At 42.9% G+C, this 24,257-nt stretch overlaps 1 protein-coding gene across 4 annotated transcripts in view; it reads right to left on the bottom strand.

Moving 5' to 3' along the window:
* Positions 1–24,242, bottom strand: part of ALDH18A1 (aldehyde dehydrogenase 18 family member A1) — a 62,275-nt gene extending 38,033 nt beyond the window's left edge. Inside the window, exons 1-6 of one of the 4 annotated variants that reach the window (XM_077455490.1) lie at positions 24,100–24,242; positions 15,595–15,692; positions 12,029–12,240; positions 5,595–5,744; positions 5,363–5,467; positions 974–1,132 (exon numbers count right to left, since the gene is read on the bottom strand). In XM_077455490.1, coding sequence (XP_077311616.1) covers positions 974–1,132; positions 5,363–5,467; positions 5,595–5,744; positions 12,029–12,240; positions 15,595–15,691 — 723 coding nt within the window. In that variant the 5' untranslated portion in view covers position 15,692; positions 24,100–24,242. Of the gene's footprint in view, positions 1–973; positions 1,133–5,362; positions 5,468–5,594; positions 5,745–12,028; positions 12,241–15,594; positions 15,696–19,167; positions 19,190–24,099 lie in introns of those variants that run through there. The other 3 variants (XM_077455489.1, XM_077455487.1, XM_077455488.1) reach the window with 3 other exon arrangements.
* Between the last annotated feature and the right edge of the window lie 15 nt (positions 24,243–24,257).

Genomic DNA, 24,257 nt, shown 5'->3' with positions numbered 1-24,257 from the left:
GAGAGAGTGGAGAGAGAGAGAGACTGAGAGGAGGGAGAGAGGAGAGAGAGAGATCGAGAGAGCGAGACGAGAGAGAGAGAGAGAGAGAGAGAGAGAGAGAGAGAGAGAGAGACGAGAGAGAGAGAGAGAGAGAGAGAGAGAGAGAGAGAGAGGAGAGAGAGAGAGAGAGAGAGAGAGAGAGAGAGAGAGATAGAGAGAGAGAGGAGAGAGAGAGAGAGAGAGAGAGAGAGAGAGAGGAGAGAGAGAGAGAGAGAGAGAGAGAGAGAGAGAGAGAGAGAGAGAGAGAGAGAGAGAGAGAGAGAGAGAGAGAGAGAGAGAGAGAGAGAGAGAGAGAGAGAGAGAGAGAGAGAGAGAGAGAGAGAGAGAGAGAGAGAGAGAGAGAGAGAGAGAGAGAGAGGAGAGAGATCCCAGAATGAGAATATAATATATAGATATATATCTATTTATATATTCAGATAATAGTTTTCAACATTCTCTATATTGAATTTTTTGTGATCACAAAGGCGTGCGTAGGGGTATTTCTGTTTATTATTTGTGTAATTGTTCCCCCAATGTTATCTTTGTGTGTTCCCACATTTGTAGGAAAGCATTACACACTATAGTAGCCATTCTCAACCAAAGATTCTGTAGAACCCTAGGGGGTTCCTTAAGCTGTGGCTGGCTGCATAATTACAGGGGCCAGTGCCACTTAACTTTTTTAGCTGTTTGTATTCTTTTTACCGACTAATGTAAGGGGCATTATTCCCACTCAACTCTAATGAACCCCCCCGAGACCTGAAAAAATTATTTTAAGGGTTCATCTGGGATAAGAAGGTTGAGACACTATAAAATGGAACACATGCCAAACCTTAGCACTGCTCCCTGCAGTAATACATCACCCGTCTTCGCTGGCACCCATGCAGAATCCTAGCCATGGCACAAGTGCTAAAAGAGCTCAGCATGCAGCCTGAGCCCACAGGTATACTTCACCCACATTTACCCCCTGGAGATCACTGTTGGGTTCAGGAGGAGGAACTACAGCGTCATTTGTGTTAATGATGGGCACTATGTTCATTCGCAAGAGCTCGTGCAAAGTGCCGTTTAAATTCCGTCTCTTCTGCTCATCATGGAAATCCAAATTTGTGACCAGAATCTAGAAGAGAAAAACAAAAAACACAAATTCCACCAATGTAGCACATAGTACCACCTTTCAATTCAATGGTAAATATAAAAAGTACAAGTCTGGATTCCATGGGTTACAGAAACTTTTTTGTAGCAGTCACCCATAACACTTGTAGGTGCCGGGTCTTGTCACCACGCCTGGAATCTAGTCTGTAAACATTGGCACACAGTCCGATCAATGTCCTTCTGCTGGGTAATGAGGTCTTTTCAGGTGAACCGAACTGGACAGAATAGCAAAATAAACCCTCACATATTTCAGATACCATTATGACTAATCTGTCTGTGAGCGATAAAGGCAGTAAAAGAAAGATCTGGTTTATGATGCGGAACTTGGCTGTTCTCCAGCATTGATAAGGTCTTTGAATAGCAAAAGTGCATACAGAGCACAATAGCTGAAATACAACAGACTGCAACGAGCTCTAAATTATAATGACACCGTCATAAGATGACTGTGGGAACAGACAAGAGACTGGGAGATTCAGGTGGGCACTCCCAATCTAGGGCAGTCTTCAATTTTCAGGACAGGAATAGGCAACCTTAATACTCCAACTGTGCTGAAACCAATCATGCATCTGGGATTCATGCCTACGGTTGTCGGAGTCTTTCAATGCATCATAGGACTTGTAGTTTCACCAGGTTTCACCAGGGGTTAGGTCGGCCAAAGACAGAGTGTTTTCTTTCCTGCAATCATGCTTTGCAGGAAAGAAAATCGCCCGATTCCCCCATCAACAGTCAGTGTTGATGGGAGGGAATCCCTCCTGCAGAGCCACTGTGTTCTCCCAGTGGGGGGGGGGGGGGGGGGAGCTGTCTGGGAAAACACAGCGATTATTGCTAGAGACTATAATAGCTGCTAGAAGTAATCAAACGATTTGGATACATTCAGCCTGCCTATTCATCAATCGAATCTCTGCCGGTTCCTGCTGAACTGGCAGAATTTCAAATTGTCTATGGCTAGCTTTAGAGTGTCAAGGTGGTCTACCCCAGTTTAGGAGGATATGAAGTTCTGCTCAGAGGGGTAACTATGTTCTCCATCAGAAAGAAAACCTGCACTATGATAAATATCAGAATCTGCACAGGACATGGTAACTTGGAGCTGACAGCAAAAGCATAAGATAGGGTAAGAATGCGATTACAGCATGATGGAGGCCATGTTAGAGTTTAGGCCAAGTTCGGGCTGAAGAGGATACATTTATAGTTGAACTCTGTCCCTACACAGCAGGCTCTTCTGATATTGCTCAATCTGTTTTCACTGCACACTGAGAGCTTCTCACAATGTGCATTAGGAGCTGCAAAAAAGTCAAAGAGTCCACCTCATTTCCTAGCTGGAAGATGTCCAGTAACTAGCCCAGCCATTCTCAACCAGGGTTCCTCAAAAAGTGGTTAGGGGTTTCTTGCGCTATGGCTGATTGACCTTCCATTTGTGCCTGCATAGTACCAGGTCCAATGCCACTTGGCAGACCTAGTGGTAGGACTAAAAAGGATGTCATTCTGGTCACCCATGTAAGGGGGACATATTCTTCCCATTTACCACCACCAACTTAAGGAGAATTTTCCCCAATTACCTCTTCTGGATTAATTTTAATAGGGGTTCCCCAAGACCTGAGAATTATTTTAAGCGTTTCTGTGGATTTCAGTTCTTTCAATCATGAAAGCTCCACATCACATTACATGCGATTCCCGTTTTTGGGAGGCCATGTACAGCACCTTGTCAGATCTTCACATCAGCCATAAGTTCCTAAACCACTTCCATACCGGGCCTACTCTGGCCTTCCTCTCTTACACGTAAAAATCTTTTTTTGCTCGAAAATTACTCAGAACACCCATATTTTATTTTTATATATATATATATATATATATATATATATATATATATATATATATATATATATATATATATATATATATCACATCAGATTACATCACACAGTATTTGCACAGGAATATTTTAAACACTTTTTTGGGGAATTGATGAAAAAAAAAAAAAGAAAAAGCAAAGCAGTAAAGTTAGCCCAACTGACTACCTAGCATGTCACACTTTAAAACTGCGCACACTCGTGAAATGGCGCCAAACTTTGGTTACAGGTTACCAGTTTAGAGGTACAGAGGAGGCCTTGGGCTAGAATTGTTTCTCTTGCTCTAACATAACGACATGTTAGGTAGCGACGATACCCAACATGTGTGATTTGTATGCAGTTTACATATGTAGGAATGACTTGCGTATGCGTTCACTTATGTGTGCGAGCACGTGAGGATGGGGAAGCTTAAATGTATTTATTTTACCTTTTATTTCTACACTTTCTCTTAAAAACATTTTTTTGATCACCCTTATTCCCAATTACAAGGAATGTATACATCCCTTGTAATGGCAATAGTGTGTGCCAGGTCCTCTTTATGGAAAGATGTGGGGTCTATAAGACCCTACATCTCTCCCCCAGGCTAGAAAAACCGAGATAACAAAAAAAAAAAAAAAAAATTATATGAACTGACTCGGCTTTTCCTAGTCCCCAGCTTTGTTTACACACGCCGGCCCGGACGTGAATTCATAACGTCACGTCCAGGCCTCAGAGATGACTGGGGACCATAGTCTTTGTCACCAAAAAGCTCTATGATCAACTTCCAATAACACGGGCAAGCCCCAGAGGGCGGCAAGGGGTGGGGGGGTGATGCATGCCACAGCTTTACTGCGGCAGAATGGCACGGCTGGGCGAAGCGACATTATGTTACGTCGCTTCATCCTGTGGCCACTAGGGGCGTACGCGCACACCCGCCCCCCCCCCAGAACATAACATGGCAGATACGTAGTATCTGCAAAGAGCCACCTATAGCTACCAAGCCACTAGTTGGGAACCCCTTCTCTGTCCATAGAAATGACACAAACATGGCGTGTGCCTAAAGTGGCTCTAAAGTTACCTTAACGCATTCTCTGCATTAAAGTGTTACTAAACCGACAACAGTAAAATCAGTCTGTATATGCAATAAAGCATGCTTGTTATACTCACTGTGGAACCTAAGGGGTTAATCCTTTGCATTGTTTAAAAAGGCTGTTTGATCCTGTCTTCTCTGATCCTCCCCCTCTTCCACGGTCTCCAAAAAAATAACCTGATATTTACAGAGCCAGGAGACAGGCTGCACATGCTCAGTTTGGAGCGTATTGCTAGTTTTTTTTTTTTCCTTGGGAGTGCATGTGACCAGCGCAGGGCCAATCAGCACTGTAAAGACAGAGGATCAGGGGAGAATGAAAACTTCTCCTACATGCTTTACTAGGAACTGATAGAAGTCACAAGACTGCTATATACTGCTGATGAGAAAAGGTATTTATAGCACACTACTCTATAGCAAAATCGTGGTAAAAACTGCATGTTTTTATTAGGGCTGTCCCGATACCACTTTTCTAAGACCGAGTACAAGTACCAATACTTTTTTTTAATGTCATGTGACATTTTGATGGGCACCGATAGGTGGCACTTATGGGCATTAATAGGAGGCACTGTTAGGCCGCACTTATGGGCACTGACATGCAGCAATAAACTAAGAGGAAATTTTGAAATGATATGCTGCGACGCCGATCTTGGTACACCCTGCCCGAACTATATGGGCTGGGTTTAACAAGATGACCGCTGCTGGCTTACTGCAGCCGATTGCAGGGTGTACCAAGATGGGCGTTGGGATGTTCAGCCACTGACGGCAACTGAATGTGACTGCTCCGGTCACCGATCCCAATGCGGATGTGCCCTGAACCCCTGCCAACTTACCTAGCAAGTTCCACTGCAGTTGACGCTCTCCACTGACTCGGTATCGCGAGCATTTGTGCGGGTACAAGTACTCGCGCAAAATACTTGGTATCGGGACAACCCTCGTTTATATCATGTTTTTGCTGTTTCATATTTCCTGTGGGTTTCTGGTGCATTTTTGGGTTGCCTGCAAGTGTGAAAAACAGACATGTGGCTCAAAAATGTGAATCGCGGTGTGGTTTTACAGCGGTTTTCATTCACTGCAATGGGAAGCTACGTTTATGGTGCGCTTTTCAACACCGCACCAAAAAATGCAGCATGCAGTGGTGTGAAAAGTCCCATAGGATTTAAAAGGGAAATAAAAATTTTTTTTTTTGCGTTTTTCTTGCAGAGTAAACATAGTGAATGCGGGTTCTGGGTTTAGTAAAAATGTTATTTTCTGCATTACAATAGAATTCGGCATGTCTTACCTGAGCTGCACAGATGCTGTATTGGGTAAACATAGCTTCATAAAGAGCCATCAGCCCGCTCTGTCCAGCCGCTGCACAAGCTCGTGCCTCCAGTACTGGGACTTGCTAAAAAGGACAGAGGAGATGTCCAGTAAGGTACAACACCCATCAAGTGCATCAACACATAGAAAAAGTTCCAGCACAAAAGTTTCAACATATAAATACAAAGCTCCAACACGTCACACAATCTTACCATGTCTTTCAGCTGATTCTGCCCGGAATGCAATGCTTGCCTCACACTCTGGGACAAGAGGATCTCATGGCGGAGGCGCTGTTTTCCAAATGCCACAGCGCCGCTGGTGACGATCATCATCTCCCGGCCTTGGTTTTGCAGCACAGACACCTGCAATTATATGGCACTCCTATCAGTGATATCCTTATTTTAAAGGGTAACTCCACTTTCGTGAGTCAAAATAGCAGCAAATAAAAGAAAAAAATAATAATAAAACAACGCATAAAATTGCAACACTAATCATATTGTAATTGGTTATTAAAAATGACCTTTGCTTTTCAATCTGCAGCCACTGTAATCTTCTGAGAATGCATTGCAATGTGGCTACCTGGAGTTGTTCTGTACATAGAATGTGTACTGACCACTCCCCAGAAACATTTCCTGCTTGTGTGATTGGTTCACCAATTTTCCCAGAGGTCTGCCTAAGATACAAATCAGATTTCAGGCATCCCCTGCAACAAAAATATCATTTTTGGAGAAACACTTTCAATAGGAGCACATCTAAAGGGATGCAGGCCCAGCAGATTTTCTCATTAGTGCCCTGCAGCTGCGCACCTGACAGTTAATTATGAAACCACTCCCATTAGACCCCCTCAGTACAGAGGCACAGACAAATACAGAGGGATTTCTTCAGAATAACAAAACGGTAAGAATCTGCAACAAATGTTGTTATAATCCTTGCAATGTACATAGATCACCCAGAGGGGAATGTTTTTTTCTCGCCAAAAGTGGATTTATGCTTTAACCACTTCCGTACCCACCCATAGTAATATGACTCCCGCAGATGGGATCTCCCATCCTGGGCAGGCGTCATATGACATCTTCCCATTCCCGGCCACCTAGGGGGCGCGCATGCCTGCGGCATCGCTCGGGACCCGATGCGTGTGCCCAGCGGCCCCGATGTCTGCCGGGCACCCACGATTGCCCGGGAACACAGCAGGACTGTGGATCTGTGTATGTAAAACACACAGATCCACACCCTGTCAGAGGAGAGGAGACCGATGGTGTGATCCCAGTACAGAGGAACACCGATCGGTCTCCTCCCCTTGTGAGTCCCCTCCCCACACAGTTAGAATCACTCCCAGGGAACAATTAACCCCTGCAGCGCCCCCTGGTGTTCACCCCTTCCCTGTCAGTCATATTTACACAGTAATCGGTGCAATTTTATAGCACCGATCGCTGTGTAAATGTGGATGGTCCCAAAAACGTGTCAAATTTGGAAAAAAAAAAAAAAAAAAAAAAAAAAATTAAAATCGCAGATCACAGCCATTACTATTTCAAATTTTTTTAAAAAAAAATCTATCCCCTATTTTGTAGACGCTATAAACTTTTGCGCAAACCAATCAATATACGCTTATTGCAATTTTTTTTACCAAAAATATGTAGAAGAATATGTATCGGCCTAAACTGAAGGAAATTTTTATTTTATTTTATTGGATATTATAGCAAAAAATATTGTGTTTTTTTCAAAATTGTCGCTCTTCTTTTGTTTATAGTGCAAAAAATAAAAACCGCAGAGGTGATCAAATACCACCAAAAGAAAGCTCTATTTGTGGGGAAAAAAAACGACGTCAATTTTGTTTGGGTGCAACGCTGCACGACCGCGCATTTGTCATTCAAAGCGACAGTGCAGAATCGCAAAAAGTGCTCTGGTAAGGAAGGGGGTAAAATAGTCCGGGGCTGAAGTGGTTGATGTTTATATCCAGGCAAAAACTTTTTTTTTTACTTAATTTTCGATCAGTTTTGGATGCTGAGGCTCTGTGACATCAGCTTCCCCAAAACAGAAGCAGGGAAAATCTGCAACAGCACTGACAAATAAAAATGCTGCTCACTTGGCACCTCCACCAATCAGAAAACATCTTTCCCTTACAATTAATACAAGGAGTTCTCTGACTGGACAGCGTGGAGAGGAGGGGCAGGAGATGTCACGATCCACTCTCCTTCAACCCCTTGTATTCATTGGAAAGTATACAAAACGTTTTCTGAATTGAGGAGGTGCCAAGTGTACAAGTCCTCATTGCATAAGATGTGAAGTCACTGCAGCGCCACAGAGAAGATCAAAAATCGCACTGTATGTGGCTGACCACACGGGGGGGGGGGGGGGGAAATAAATCAAATGACCTACAGGCGATTCAGTTCGCATTGTGCGCTATACAAGTATTTCATTCATTCAGGTATGGCAATTACATTTATTGTACATCCAGGTATTTATTAAAGTGGTGGTTACACGCTACAATGTGTAATTGTCTCAATCCAGAGCACCAAGTGTCATTTCTGTCTGATGCTTCATTCCTCTGCTATCAGCATGAATAACTTCTGACAAGTTTTCCTGACACCAAGAGAAAAACGGTGACAGGGGAGGGACCTCCAGCTGATTGACAGCTTCAGCTCTGTTACTGTGTGAAGGGGGGGGGGGGGGGTTGTCTCTCCCCCCCAATTAACTCTCACTGAGCTCTGTGGAGTGTAATTTCAGCTCTCCGCCCCCTTTTTTCTAAACTCTCAGACAAGCTTTATAAATTCTGCACTTGGAAAACATCTGAATATGAAATGTTCAGATGTTTTCTAAAGAAAAGCTCCGTCCGTTTCCAGTGATGCACCAAAAAATTATCGGCTGAAAAAAAAGGGTTTTCCGTGATTTTACCTTTCTTCTGGTGCGTTTTTCATGTCAGGTGACTCAAAAATGCATTAAAAAAATGCAACATAAGTGCAATTTTGATGTGTTCTTGCTGCGTTTTCAATTCATTTCAATGGGAAGGTGCGTTTTTGGTGCGATTTGCCAAATATGCACCAAAAATGCAGCAAGCAGGATTTTTAACACCGCTTCTAAAAAAAAAAAAAGGTGGAAATAATGGCTGACAAATTCATATTAAAATGTTCGGTTCAGAAATTTTCATTTCGGTGCATCACTAGTGATTACAGCCACAGTTAGATTCATTTATTTTAGGTACGGATATAGCACGTTTACATATACATTGTACATTCACATTCTCTGCTCAAAGAGCTTACAATCTAAGGTCCCTAACTCACATTCATACAAGGGCAAATTTAGACAGGAGCCAATTAATCTACCAGCATGTCTTTGTGGTGTAGGAGGAAACCGGAGTACCCGGAGGAAACCCACGCAGGTACAGAGAGAACATGCAAACTCCAGGCAGGTTATGCCGTGGTTGGGATTTGAATACAGATCTGTGGTCCATAGTAAAAGTAGCACAGTTGTCTACAAACTGATATCCCATCTACTTCCAATGTATGCATGGAAGGAGAGACTCTGAATATGTGATAAAATATACAATCACTTGGTTAAGTGGAAACACTGAAGGCACAATCTGGATCTGATCAGCAATTCTCCAACCATTTCACCCAAATCCAGTCATCAGTGTTAGAGGTAACACCAGCAATTTTAAAACCGTTTAAGGAACTAATAAGTGTGATCCTGATACCATATATATGGAACAAAGGCCACCGGCCACAGTTTTTACCACTTTGTTGATGACTTTATGGACATAATAGTTCTTGTTACTTCAGCAAGTTGGCAAAAAAAAACAAAGTTTAAAGTTCACAAAATAACTGGAGATGGAATTGCAGACTCGCTTTGCAAAGCTGCAGGTTTGAAGGCTGTCATCCCCTTTTGGCCTTTACTACCAAGTGAGTTGCTGACGTGGAACAAGAATGCAGCCAGGGAAGACAGGAAAGTCCAAAACATCCCATCAGTGGTGGCTGGTGCTCCAAATTGAAAAATACTGAACCGTCCCATCAATTGCAGCCTCACTGTGCCCCGTCATACGCAACCAGGCTCGGCTGTCACTTCACCAAGCCCCTCACCCCCTCCCCGGCGGGAAGTGGCGGCTGCGGCTCCCGTGTCCGCTCGTCTACTCTTCTGCCAAAGCGTTAGGCATCCAATAGGATAGCCTAATGCTTTAGCCAATCGGGAGACAGGTCTCACTGAATCTGCCTGCTGATTGGCAGGGAGGAACATGAAAATAGCGAAAATTCATTCACTATGCCACCCAACAGTGTGGGATCGGGATGCAATGCTCTGCGCCCTGAGCCTGAATTTTGAAGCCTATTCGAGCCTCTGGCTCTAATCACGTGCTTCAAAATACACACACCCCCTCGACCTATCCCCGCCATATTATTTAATGTGTCCGGCATCTTGAAAGGGGGCTGGGCACATGAATGGGGAGGGTGGCAGAGGTGTCGGGGCGGGGGCGCCCATAATGCATGGGTCGCCACTGGAGATCCTATGCTGCATGCTTGTTACAGCTCAGTCACCCTCTATGCCAGGGGTAGGCAGGGCCACTTATTGGAGGGGGAGACATCAGTCTCTTGTAGGGGGCCCGAGCACACAGGGGGGCCCACACAGGGAGGGGAGTTAGTGATTGATGACAATTTCAGAACTCTTCACCCAGCAGCTGAAAGCTGGTCTCTCCCCTCTCCCTAATGCTAGCTTTTATCTGCTGAGAAAGACAGTCGTCCCTCACTAATCCTCTCCCTGTGTCCCCCCCCCAGCACCGGCTCTAATGTCAACTCTGCTCCCGAGTTTGTTATCTCTGTAACTTTGTTGCCATCCCTCTGTCTCACTGATTCCGGAGCTCCAACTGCCTTGCCTGTATATTTTTATCATCTTCATTTTTATCTTTTAGATTTAGCAGGAATTCTGTGTATTATGTTGTATTTGTGTCTGCTAATAATGATGTTATTGTACTTTTAGCAAAATATAGCTTTAAAACTTTGTTGGGGGGGGTGGGCCGTCAGGTAGTCTGTACGGGGCCCCGCGATTTTGATCAGCAGCCCTGGGGGTAGGCACTGTTGTGGAACTACTGCTTCCATACATATCATTGTCCTCCCTGTAGAGGCTGAGCTCAGTCATGCTTACTTCCTTCTACCGAGCCTTCTTATTGATCCTGTAATATAAAGGTAAGGCTGGCCATACATTACACAATTCTCTTGTACAACTTTCCTTTAGATTTAGCAAAACCGTGAAATATGGAGGTAACACCTAAACACTTAAATTTGTATGCAATCAGGCAGGCCTTTACACTACATAGTAGAAAAATTGCATAATGTGTGGCCAGCTTTAACTACTTGCCAACTAGCCACCGCAGTTATACTGCAGCAGGTTGGAGTGGCTGAGCAAATCGCCGTAACTATATGTCAGCTCTTTAAGACGCTATAGCAGGCGCACTTCCCCGGAGCCGATTTATGTGCCCAGCGGGCGCGATGTCTGTAAACACGCAAATCACAGTTCAGTTAGGGGAGTAGAGACAGAGAATGTGTTCCTACTAAGTAGGAACAATAATATGTCTCCTCCCCCAGTCAGTCCCATTGCCCTACAGTTAGAAACGCAGCTAGGGAACACACTTAACTCCTTGATCGCCCCTTAGTGGTAACCCCTTCTCTGCCAATGACATTTATACAGTAATCTGTGGCTATTGTTAGCAATGATCGTTGTATGAATGTCAATGGTCCCAAAAAAGCATCTAAAGTTTCTGCCGCTATGCCACAGCCCAAAGAAAAAACAGACAAGTAAAAGAATAAAATAAAAATGACAAATACATCCCCTATTTTGTAGATGCTATAACTTTTGCGCAAACCAATCAATACACGTTTATTGTGATTTTTTTTTACCGAAAATGTGTGGAAGAATAATACATATTGGCCTAAACTGAGGAAGAAATTCGTTAATTTACTTTTACTTTTTTTTTTGGGGGATATTATAGCAAAAAGTACAAAAAAAAATAAAAATAAAAATAAATAAAAAAAAAAGTGTCTTTTTCAAAATTGTTGCTTTTTTTGCTTATAATTGCAAAAATGAAAGGTGATCAAATACCACCAAAAGAAAGCTCTATTTGTAGGAAAAAAAAAAAAAAAACAATTTTGTTTCGATACAACGTCGCACGACCAAGCAATTGTCAGTTAAAGCGACAGTGTCGTATCGCAAAAAAAAAAAAAAAAAAGCCTGGTCAGGAAGGGGACAAATCCTTCTGGGGCTGAAGTGGTTAATGACCACACAATGAAGGAAGGGCCGAGCTAGACTTTTTCAAAAAAAATAAAATAAAAAAAAAATAAAAATAAAAAAAGACGTTCCACCAAGATCTTAGATCAGATTACCAGAATATACATACATACATACACCAATTACTAAAATCTCAAAACCTAAGAATTTCAAACATTTTATATATTTAAAAATTGCAGCATCCAATAAAATAATATCTGGTGATCCTGCCATGAAGGTTCTGGCATTTGTTATAAGGTGACAGTGCTCTCTCCCCGTCACCCAATGCTGCTCCTACATTGTCACCCAGTATGTACCAATGAGCCTGCACTGTATTGCACCCACATATACATTCCATGGGTTGTGGTGTGCTGTGTATAGGAAAGGTCCAAGTACTCACCTGCTCTACAATGGATGCCAACCTTCCAAGAGCCAGTCCACACTCATCCCCTCGAGTCACCACCGCACTCCCCAGCTTTACCACAATGCGCTTGGCATGCTTCAGCTCACTGCGGTGTGCAAACGGTTTTCCGTGTGAGCGGATAAGAGGCATGGTCAAGTAGGGTACATTGCTCCAGTGCCGGGAGCTCTGCCGGTGAACAGCTGGAGCAACTAATTTAGAAAGACAAGAAAGGATAAAATTAAGACCAGGGTGGATAAACTGATTTTTTTTAAAGAAATAGTTTTCTATTTAAGATACATTAATAATTTGTTTATTCAGCATGAAATGGAGCTTAGTTATGTAGCAGGAGGCTGTATATTCTGCAATATTTACATTTTTAGTAAACTCATTCAATGAATCCAAGCTCTGCAAGCTGAGATAATATGCACTTGCATTGATGCATTCACACAATTTCACAGTAACCACGAGATAAACCTTCAGGAATATTCCTTTATCTCATCGTTTTGCAAATCTATGTATACTACAAACTGTATGATTGAATATCAGTTCTGATATCACCGTTTTACTAACCTGACAGCTGCTTATTCTTTTCTAAATAGCAAACCTTCATTTTGTTTCACTTTAATCTCCGAGCTCACACGAAAGAGGCGAACGCATACATAATTCACGTCCACATATGAAAACGGTGTTCAAACTCCACATGCGAGATCGGGATCATTAGAGCGAGAACAATAATTCTAGCACTAGACGACCTCTGTAACAAGTAACCTGTAGAAGTTTTTAAACGTCCTCTATGGAGATTAAGGGTAAAAGCTTTTCGTCATTCCACAAGCTGGCACAATTTTGAAGCGTCACATGTTTCAGATTAAAAAAAAAAAAAACAATTGGGCTAACTTTACTGTTGTCTTATTTTAAGTTAAAAAAAAAAAGTGTACTTTATCCCCAAAAAAAGTGCGTTTGTTAGTCCACTGCGCAAATACGGTGTGACAAAGTATAGCAATGACCGCCATTTTATTCTCTAGGGTATTAAAAATATATAATGTTTGTGGGTTCTAAGTAATTTTCTAGCAAAAAAAAATAAAAAATTAACAAATCTGGAAAAAAAAGCCTGGTCCGTAAGTGTTTAAAGTCACAGAAAAATTGCACGCCATATGTCGCAGAAGTGTGAAAGGGGCCTTAGCGAGCATCCATTTACCTGCTGCTGCCACATCCCTCACCTTGTGTCACTGCCGCATCACCAGCCATCCCATTAAAGTGAACGGGACTGTCGGTGAGTCAACAGCGAGTCAGAGGAGGAGCTGCGGGACAGAGATGACAGTTGCTCTTTAACCGCTTCCCGGCCACCTCAAGCAGATATACTGCAGCAGAAGGGCATGTACAGGCAGAATCATGCAGCTGTACGTTGCCCTTTAAGAGGCGGGTTGCGGGCGCACACCTGTCGGGAGCTTCGTGAGCGCGATTGCAGGTCAGTGGCAGTGAAGGGGTTAACCACTAGGTGTCGCTGTAGGGGTTAAGTGTGTCCTAGGTGGTTATTCCAACTGTGGTGGGGGGGGGGGGGGGGGCTGTGTGTGACACATCACTGATCACAGGGAGCCGTGATCAGTGTCATTAGGCAGGACGGGGAAATTCTTATTTACATTAGCATCTCCCCGTTCTTCACCTCAGTGCAATGGTCGTGAAATGGTCGCAGGTATCCCCGCGGACATCGAGTGACTGCCAGTCACATTTACACAGTAATAAATGCATTTTAATATTTAATTGCTGTATAAAATTTGAACGGTTCCAAAATCATGGCAAAAGTGTCTGATGTGTCCGTCATAATGTTGCAGTCATGATAAAAAAAAAAAAAAAAAAAAAAAAAATCACTGATCACCGCCATTACTAAATAAAAAAATAAATTTTTAAAAAAAATAAATAAAAATGCCATAAAAAGTAGCCCGTTTTGTAAACGCTATAAATTTTGCGCAAACCAAACGCTTACTGCGATTTTTTCTTACCAAAAATATGTAGAAGAATACATATCGGCCTAAACTGAGGAAAAAATAATTTTTTATATATTTTTGGGGGATATTTATTATAGCAAAAAAAAAATTATTTTCTTCAAAATTGTCGCTTTTTTAAAGCGCAAAAAATAAAAACTGCAAAAGATGATCAACTAGCACCAAAAGAAAGCTCTATTTGTGAAAGAAAAAAAAGGCGTCAATTTTGCTGGGAGCCACGTCGCACGACCGAGCAATTGTGAGTTAAAGCGACGCAGTGCCGAATCGCAAAAAACGTTCTGGTCTTTAGCCAGCCAAATGGTCTGGGGCTTAAGTGGTTAAAACTTATGAACTAAAACAGGAGTCTCAAACTGGCGCCTCCAGCTGTTGCAAAACTCCAAGTCCCATTGCAGGGCTCCCACAAGCAGAGGCACGATGGGACTTGTAGTTTCGCAACAGCTAGAGGGCTACCAGTTTGAGACCCCCGATTATACCTCAAGCCTTTTTACTAGTGATTTAAATCAAATCCACTTGGATTGAGACTGCTGGAAAGGTCCATGAAATTGCATATTTTCACTTTGTGCAATAGATAGTGACGTACAGAGGGGGAGCCAATCAGCGTGTCCAGTGCACGCGATGTCCGCCGGCCACCCGCGGTCACTACCGTAAATGTAAACAAGGCAGATCGCCGTTCTGTCAGGGGAGGACACAGATCTTCTGTTCCTTCTAAGCATGAACACTGATCTGTGTTCCCCCAGCCAGTCCATCCCCCACACAGTTAGCAAGCACCCCCTAGGGCCCCCCCTTAACCCTTTGTTCACCCCTGATGGTAACCCATTCCCTGCCAGTGCAGTAACAGTACATACTTTTAGCACTGATCTCTAATGTCACTGGTTCCCCCCAAAAAAGTGTCAGTTAGGTGTCCAATTTGTCCACCACAATGTCGCAGTCTACGAAAAACAAAAAACAAAAAAAAACAACCGCTCATCGCCATCACTAGTAAAAATACAATAAAAATGCCATAAAAACCATCCCATAGTTTTGTAGACACGATAACTTTTGCGCAAACCAATCAACCTACGCTTATTGAGATTATTTTTACTAAAAATATGCAGCAGAATACATATTGGCCTAAACTGATGAAGAAATTCGATTTTTTTAATAATGTTTTATAGCAGAAAGTAAAAAATAGTCATTTTTTTTCACAATTGGCAGCCTTTTTTTTTGTTTAGAGTGCAAAAGATAAAAACTGCAAGAGGTGATCAAATACCACCAAAAGACAGCTCTATTTGTGGGGCTGGGACGACGACATGCATTTTATTTGGGTACAGCGTTGCACGAGCACGCAATTTGTCAGTTAAAGTAACGCAGTGCCTTATCGCAAAAAAGGCCTGGTCACTAAGGGGGTAAAACCTGGTTGCCATGGACAATGGTTTATTGTTATAGTCATCACCAAGCAACCCCAGGTTGTCAGAGTGTGACAAGTAAAGAAATTGGTTGTCAGGGGCAACCGGGCCCATCATACCTCAACACCAGCAAACCAACCCACAACCAGACATATGAATTGTGTATACGGGTACATACATTTTGGATGACATGATGCAGCAGTGATCTGGACCCGGGACAGGAGACATCGGGCATTGGTACACCGAGGAGCGCTCAGAGCCGCCCGGCACAACATCCTGCTGGAGACAAGAAGAAGATGGGTTGTCAGACTGATTATAAAAAGAGACAAAGCTGCAGATGATGCCGAAATTCTTAGACACCCCCTACAAGGCTGGAATCGGCCTGCCAATCCAACAACAGGAGCTCTAAGTGTAATCAAATCTGGACATGCCCCAAGTTCTTAAAGACATACTTCCCCTTTTACAAAAAAACAAAAAACCTGTCTATGCAGAAATAGAGCGTCTGAAGGTAAAACAGACCGCAGCTTTGACCAATGTTGAATATTTCCCTTGCTATAGGTGTAGATTATTTATGTACTTCTTGAAGCCTGACTGAAAAACTCCCAGAGATTGCATCTCCCCATCCCGCCTTGTTGCTAGGAGACTCTCCACTGTCAGGCTGGGTTCACACATGCGGTTTTCCCTGCATCCAATTCGCATGACATGCGAGTGTGACCGGCTCTCAATGGAGACGTTCACACGTCTGGGGCAGCCGCGGTTTCGATTGAAAAAGGGGCCAGTTCAGGTGCAAATTTAGGCAAAAAATTCAACCTGAACCGGTCAACAGACACGCACCAGACCCCAGGCACGAACCTGCACAAATTTAAACCTGGCCTTATTGTTCCCCTCCACCATCACAGGAGTGAGCTCTTTCCCTGAATCAATCCCCCTCACATACTCTCTCACTCCCTCGACACAGTAGTTCTGAGCTCAGCATTTGCGTGCCGTCTCCTGTGATGGTGGAGGTGATCAGTAACAGCTGGGAGTCTCTTAGCAACGTCCTAGCAACAAGGCAGGACAGGGAGATGGGATCTATGGGAGTTTTTCAGTCACTTTTCATGAAGTACATAAATGACCTACATATATAGCAAGAGTATTCTTTAACGTTGGTCAGAGCTGCATGGTTTGTTTTTACCTGCAGATGCCCCCTACCTGCCCAGGCAGGTTTTTATAAAAAGGTGAACTATGCTTTTAATAACATTTAAAGTGGTAGTAAAGTCCACGCTGTTTTTACCTACAGGTATAAGGCTTGTGAAGTGGAAGGAAAGTTTTAAATGGTTGTCATTTTTTTTTTTTTTTTTTTACAAATAACTATCTAAAAAGTGTCATGTGCATTTATATTCAGCCCCCTTTACTCTGATACCCCTAGTGGAACCAATTGCTGTCAGAAGTCACCCAATTAGAAAATAGAGTCCACCTGTGTGTAATTGAATCTCAGTATAAATACAGCTGTTCTGTGAAGCCCTCAGAGTTGAGTTAGAGAACCTTAGTGAACAAACAGCATCACAAAAGCCCAAGGAACACACCAGACAGGCCAGGGATAAAGTTGTGGAGAAGTTTAAAGCAGGGTTAGGATATGAAAAAATATCCAAAGCTTTGAACATCTCACGGAGCAATATTCAATCCATCATGTGAAAATGGAAAGGAGTATGGCACAACTGCAAACCTACCAAGAGACGTGGCCGTCCACCTAAACTGACAGGTCAGGCAAAAAGAACATTCGAGAAGATGCCAAGAGACCCATGGTAACTCTGGGGGAGCTGCAGAGATCCACAGCTCAGGTGGGAGAATCTGTCCACAGGACAACTATTATTCGTGCACTCCACAAATCTGACCTTTATGGAAGAGTGGTGAGAAGAAAGACATTGTTGAAAGAAAGACATAAGAAGTCCCATTTGCAAGAAGCCATGTGGTGGGCACAGCAGACATGTGGAAGAAAAAGGTGCTCTGGTCAGATGAGACTAAAGTTTTACTTTTTTGACTAAAAAGTAAAACGCTATGTGTGGCAGAAAACGAACACTGCACATCACCCTGAACACATGGTGGTGGCAGCATCCTGTTGTGGGGAACCTTTTCTTCAGCAAGGACAGGGAAGCCGTTATGCTGTGTACACACGACCGGACTTTCCGGCAGAAAAGGTCAGACGGAATCAATCCGTCGGATATTACGATCATGTGTGGGCTTCATGAGACTTTTTTCTTCAAAAATTCCAATGGACCTAGAAATAGAAAGTTTCAAATCTGTCCGACAGAATCAACTTCAATTGGGAAAACCGTTAGTCTGTATACTGGTCCGACGGACCAAATACGATGCTAGGGCAGCTACTGGCTATTGAATTTCCTTATTTAGTCCGTTTGGATGTCGGTCGTAACTCCGTCAAAAGTCTGATGGGAAGACAGTCTGACCTTTTCTGCTGGAAAGTCTGGTCGTGTAGTACTCGGCATTAGAGTCTGCAAAAGACTTGATACTGGGGCAGAAGTTCACCTTCCAGCAGGACAACGACCCTAAACATACAGCCAGAGCTACAAAGGAATTATTTAGATCAAAAGCATATTCATGTGTTAGAATGGACCAGTCAAAGCCCAGACCCAAATCTAATTGAGAATCTGTGGAAAGACTTAAAAATTTCTGTTCACAGACGCTCTCTATCCAATCTGGCAGAGCTTGAGCTATTTTGCAAAGAAGAATGGGCAAAATGTCACTCTGTAGATGTGCAAAGCTGGTAGAGACACCCCCAAAAAAAGATTTGCTGCTGTAATTGCAGTGAAAGGCCGTTCTACAAAGTATTGACTCCGGGGGGCTGAATACAAATGTACTCCACATTTTTCACATATTTATTTGAAAACCATTTATCATTTTCCTTCCACTTCACAATTATGTGCCACTTTGTGTTCGTCTGTCACAGTGATGGATAACCTTGGCACCCCAGATGTTTCACAACTACATTTCCCATGACGCTCAACTACACGGCAGAGTGCATGAGCATAATGAGTAATGTAGTTCCAAAACATCTGGGGTGCCAAGGTTCACCATCACTGGTATCACATAAAATCCCAATAAAAAAAAAATATATTAATTTTTGGTTGTAACATGACAAAATGTAGAAAATTTCAAGGGGTGTGAATACTTTTTCAAGGCACTGTAGTCACATCACTTCTTGTAGAAGTAACAGAGGCGCAAACCTTTCTCCTCTGCACTAAAAATGAGGACTATATTGCTATTATGGTTAGCTATGGGGAGATTTCCACTTACCTTTAGGTCTAGTAGTAGGAAAAAACTGAATAGAATAAAACTATAAAAAAAACACCCGACAAATCTCCAATAAAACAGCCCAGAAGTTAATCTTTAGCTCCAGTTAAAGTTCCTTCTATTGTGCAGAAAGGCAATAATATTCCAGTGCATTCTACTACATCATTCTACATTCATAGCTATAATGTAACACTTGAAGTATGAAGATGGACATAAAAAAAAAAAAAGAAAAAAGAAATTGAGGATACAAGTAAATAAAAGCCTAGCTGGAAAAAAATATTGACATCAATTACAAAAGTAAATCCATTCCTAAAACAGGAGGTTTTAAAGTTTGCAAACAAAAAAAGTTTATTTCTCAAAACAAAAAAAAATAAATAAATAAATAAATAAAAAAAAATATGTAATCCTAATAAATCAGACTTCTCCATCTGCCATAGTGCCCCATAGAAGAACCACGTCTTACCCTCCTCTGGTGTACAGAATTCCTCTCTGTAGTTGGATCATTAATAATCCTCATATAATTCCTCCCCGAGGCACTGACGGGGGCCGGCTGAGGACTGCATGTGCTACTCACGAACCAATCAAATCCTCTGCACCAAACAATACACACACAACAGATGATGAAACCCTGTGAGTGATTGCAGTAGAATATGCCATCTTTTCATAGGAATTACAGTCCTACTATCATAGTTCTCATCATTTTACAAAGTACATTCAATGACAAATTTGATTAGCGATTATTTCACACTCTGCGCTGGTCATCCACGTTCTATCTTTTTATAGAGGATGGTGGTGATGTGGCACTTTTCAAATCAGGTTTATTTAGTTTCTTATAAAGCTTTGAAAATAGTAACAAGATATAGTAATAGCAACAATAAGATATAGTAATAGCAACAATAGGATATTTAAAACCAGAAAGACTCCCAATGACAGCAATAGGAGTCTAGGACTGCCACGTTGTCTGTGAATGGGGCCGACAGCAGACGTGCAGAAATACTCAGAGAAAGAGCATCAGATTTCAAAGTGTCTCTTCAATGACAGAGGTAGACGTGACCTTCCATGTACCAGCTAATCATTACTCTAATAAAGCAAGACAACATGAGGCTACCATGCCCATCAACATACCTTATCAAGGTTGTAATAACAAACCAATACAACATGAGGCTACCATGCCCATCAATGTACCTTATCAATATTGTAATAACAAACCAATAGAGCATGAGGCTACCATGCCCAATGTACCTTATCAATATTGTAATAAACCAATACAACATGAGGCTACCATGCCCATCAATGTACCTAATCAATATTGTAATAAACCAATACAACATGAGGCTACCATGCCCATCAATGTAACTTATCAATATTGTAATAACAAACCAATAGAGCATGAGGCTACCATGCCCAATGTACCTTATCAATATTGTAATAAACCAATACAACATGAGGCTACCATGCCCAGCAATGTACCTAATCAATATTGTAATAAACCAATACAACATGAGGCTACCATGCCCATCAATGTAACTTATCAATATTGTAATAACAAACCAATAGAGCATGAGGCTACCATGCCCAATGTACCTTATCAATATTGTAATAAACCAATACAACATGAGGCTACCATGCCCATCAATGTAACTTATCAATATTGTAATAACAAACCAATACAACATAAGGCTACCATGCCCATCAATGTAACTTATCAATATTGTAATAACAAACCAACATAAGGCTACCATGCCCAGCAATGTACCTAATCAATATTGTAATAACAAACCAATACAACAACATGCGGCTACCATGCCCAATGTACCTTATCAATATTGTAATAAACCAATTCAACATGAGGCTACCATGACCATCAATGTACCTAATCAATACCGTAATAAACCAATAAAACATAAGGCTACAATGCCCATCAAAGCCTTATGTAATATTGATAAGGTACATTGATGGGCATGGTAGCCTTATCAATATTGTAATAACAAATATAACATGAGGCTACCATGCCCATCAATGTACCTTATCAATATTGTTACAATGCCCACTGAGGAAAAACCTAAACAATACTGCAATAGCAAGGCAATACAAAAAAAAAAAAGCTATGATGCCCATTAATATACCCAATAATACAGGATTTATATAGCACCTACAGTTTGCACAGTGCTTTACAAAATTATTATTCTAATAAAAGCAATACAACATATAAAGCTATGATGCTCACTCAAAATACCCAATTATTATTCTAATAACGCAATAATGCGCATCAATATACCCAATTATTATTCTAAATAAAGCAATGATGCCCGTTGATGTATTGCTTTGTTATTAGAGTATTGATTGAGCACATCAATGGGCATCATTGCTTTATTAGAATAATAATTTGGTATATTGATGGGCATTATTTTGTTATTAGAATAATAATTGGGTATACTGATTGGGCATCATAGCTTTACATGTTGTATTGATAAGGTTGTACCTCAGTAGGCATTGTAGCCTTATGTTGTATTGGTTTGTTATTAGAGAAATGATCAGGTACATTGATAAGCATTGTAGATTTGTGTTGTACGCTGCCCTTATCATTCACACAGTGTTCTGTGCATGTGAAAACTACAAGTACCGTCATCTTTTGTGGCTGGTGAGCACTCTTGGTAGCTCATTGAGCTTCCTGTCATTCAGTAACTGCCTGCCTCTATCAGAGGAATGGGCAGACATCTGCAGGACCGTGGCACTACACCCACAATCTGCTGATCGTGGGTGAAATGCTTTACAGGTTCCAAATAAAAATAATAAATTAATATTTTTTTTTTTGTAAAAGGTGAACTTATCCTTTAAAGTGATTGTAAAGTCTCTTTTTCTTTCTCTAAAAATAACAAACATGTTATACTTACCTGCTCTATGCAGTTGGTTTTGCACAGAGCAGCCCCGATCCTCCTCTTCTCTGCTCCTGGCCCCTCCCTCCTGTCGATTGTCCCCACAGCAATCAACTTGCTATGGGGGCCACCAAGCCGAGTCACAGCTCCGTGTGTCCATTTGGACAAGGAGCCACGATTTGGCCACGACATCTCTCTCTTCTGATTGGCTAATTGACTTTGACAGCAGTGGGAGCCAATGGTACAGCTGCTGTGTCTCAGCCAATCAGAAGGAGAGTCCTGGACGGCCAAGGAATTTGTGGACATCAGGTAAGTATTAGGGTGGCCATTATACACAGAAGGTTTTTTTTTTTTATCTTAATGCATAGAATGTATTAGGATAAAAAAAAAAAAAAAAAAAAAACATTCTGCCTTTACAATGCCTATAAGTAGATTGCACACAGATAGTCATATTGTAATGTGTGTGTTGATATTTGCAGACATTGAGATTGTACCCAGCACTGGCCCCGTGTAGCAGTCAGTGTACAATTAGAAAAGAGTTGATAACAAGGAAAGGAGGTTCCAGCTGAGGAGAAATACAGAGGGGGAGATTTACTAACACTGGAGAGTGCAAAATCTGGTACAGCTGTTCATGGTGACCAATCAGATCTAACTTCATCTTGTTCAATAAAGCTTTGACATAAAATCCTGGAATCTGATTGGTTTCTGTGCACAGCTGCACCAGATTTTGCACTGTCCAGTTTTAATAAATCAACCCCAGTTATTGTGTCTTCTAATAGAACTCTACCGGTCAACTAACAGTAAGTGGATTTAAAAGAGAAGTGTACAATCATACGTACCTAGGTGGATTCGGCATCTGTCACCTGCTGCCTCCCAGACTGAGAACCAAGCGATCAAACACCGCTAATCACTGGGTTCTCAGTGCGCTGAGAGCTGGTGACTGTCAGTCAAACCATCTGCCTAGAGCTCAGTATTACCCAAGCTTGGGGTAACCTGGGTCTATGCTCAAACAGGTTCAAAGAAGACTGATTGAACACTCGATCATTTTCTGCCACCGGCCTTCCATCGTTCTCATACATACAGGTATTCTATCCATGCATTCATCACGCTCTTGTATTGGCCTAAATGGATACATAAAAGCAAAGTACAAACTGACTTATCTCTTTGGCTGTGTACATAATCCCTCAACCTGGAGAGCCTGGACACAGGTCACCACCGCACATCACATGAAACTGTCCATCCTATATATCTGCAGACATAGCTCCAGCCCTATACAACTACCAATCATGGTCCAACCCCCCCCCCCCCCCTTCCCAACCATGATCCAACCACACACACACCCCCCCAACCATGATCCAGACAACCACAGCACCCCCCTCCTTTGCCAACCATGATCTAACCACCCCCCCAAACCGCGATCCAACCACCCCCCCCAACCGTGAGCCAGACAACCACAGCACCCCCTCCTTTGCCAACCATGATCTAACCACCCCCCCCCCCCCCAAAACCGCAATCCAACCACCCCCCAACCGTGATCCAGACAACCACAGCACCCCTCTCCTTTGCCAACCATGATCTAACCACCCCCAAACCGTGATCCAGACAACCACAGCACCCCCTCCTTTCCCAACCATGATCTAACCACCCCCCCAAACCGCGATCCAACCACCCCCCAACCGTGATCCAACCACCCCCCAACCGTGATCCAACCACCCCCCAACCGTGATCCAGTCAACGACACCACTCCCCCCTCCTTTCCCAACCATGATCCAAAACCACCCCCCCCCCCCACCCACAAACCGTAATCCAGCCAACCACATCTCCCCCCCATTTTCTTTCCTAACCATGATCCAACCACATTCCCCCCCCCCCCCAAATGTAATCCAGCCAACCACACCACCCCCCCCCCTCCTTTCCCAACCATGATCCAAAATGACTACCCCCTCAACCGTGATCCAACCACCACCCCCCTCCCTAAACCGTGATCCAACCACCACCACCACCACCACCCCCCCCCCTCTCTTTCCTAACCAGGATCCAACACCCCCCCCCACAAAACTGTGAATCAAAACACCACCACCCCCAACTGTGATCCAGCCAACCAACCACACCACCTCCCCTCCTTTCCCAACCATGATCCAAAACGCCCATACCCTCCAGTACCAACCATGATACCAAACCACCCCCTCCCCAACCAAACCATGATCTAACCACCCCCCAACCAAACCATGATCTAACCACCCCCCATCCCAACCATGATCTAATCATCTCCCAAACATGATTCCAAGAGCCCCCAACCACGATTTTACCAATCACTAATTATAATCCTAACACCCCAACAATGATGTACCCCCCTTCAACCATCCCCCCACCCCATCCTCCTCCACATCAGGGGACCACTTGATGGACTTGCACACACTTTCCTGTCCCTCGTAGGAGATCCTATGATTGGCCCGTGTACATGCCATCCGCTAATAGGAGGATATTAATGAATGACAATACATCCTCTCCTCTCCCACCTGTACAGTCCGGGGGGATCCCGCGCCGACCAGATCACACCAAACACTGTCCTGACCGGGGCTGATTAGTGCGCGTGCGCAGGGGGTGACACGAGCATGTGCGGAAGAACCGAGCCACGCGTCCCACACGCTGTGCACTGAGCATGCGCGGGTCACCT

Source organism: Lithobates pipiens, unplaced genomic scaffold, assembly GCF_037356315.1.
Source record: "Lithobates pipiens isolate NorthernLeopardFrog02 unplaced genomic scaffold, aLitPip1_a1.2 Scaffold_25, whole genome shotgun sequence".
In the NCBI taxonomy this organism is placed as follows: Eukaryota; Metazoa; Chordata; class Amphibia; order Anura; family Ranidae; genus Lithobates; species Lithobates pipiens.
Note: the sequence above shows the minus strand (reverse complement) of the source record. Positions and strands in the feature narration are given on the sequence as shown.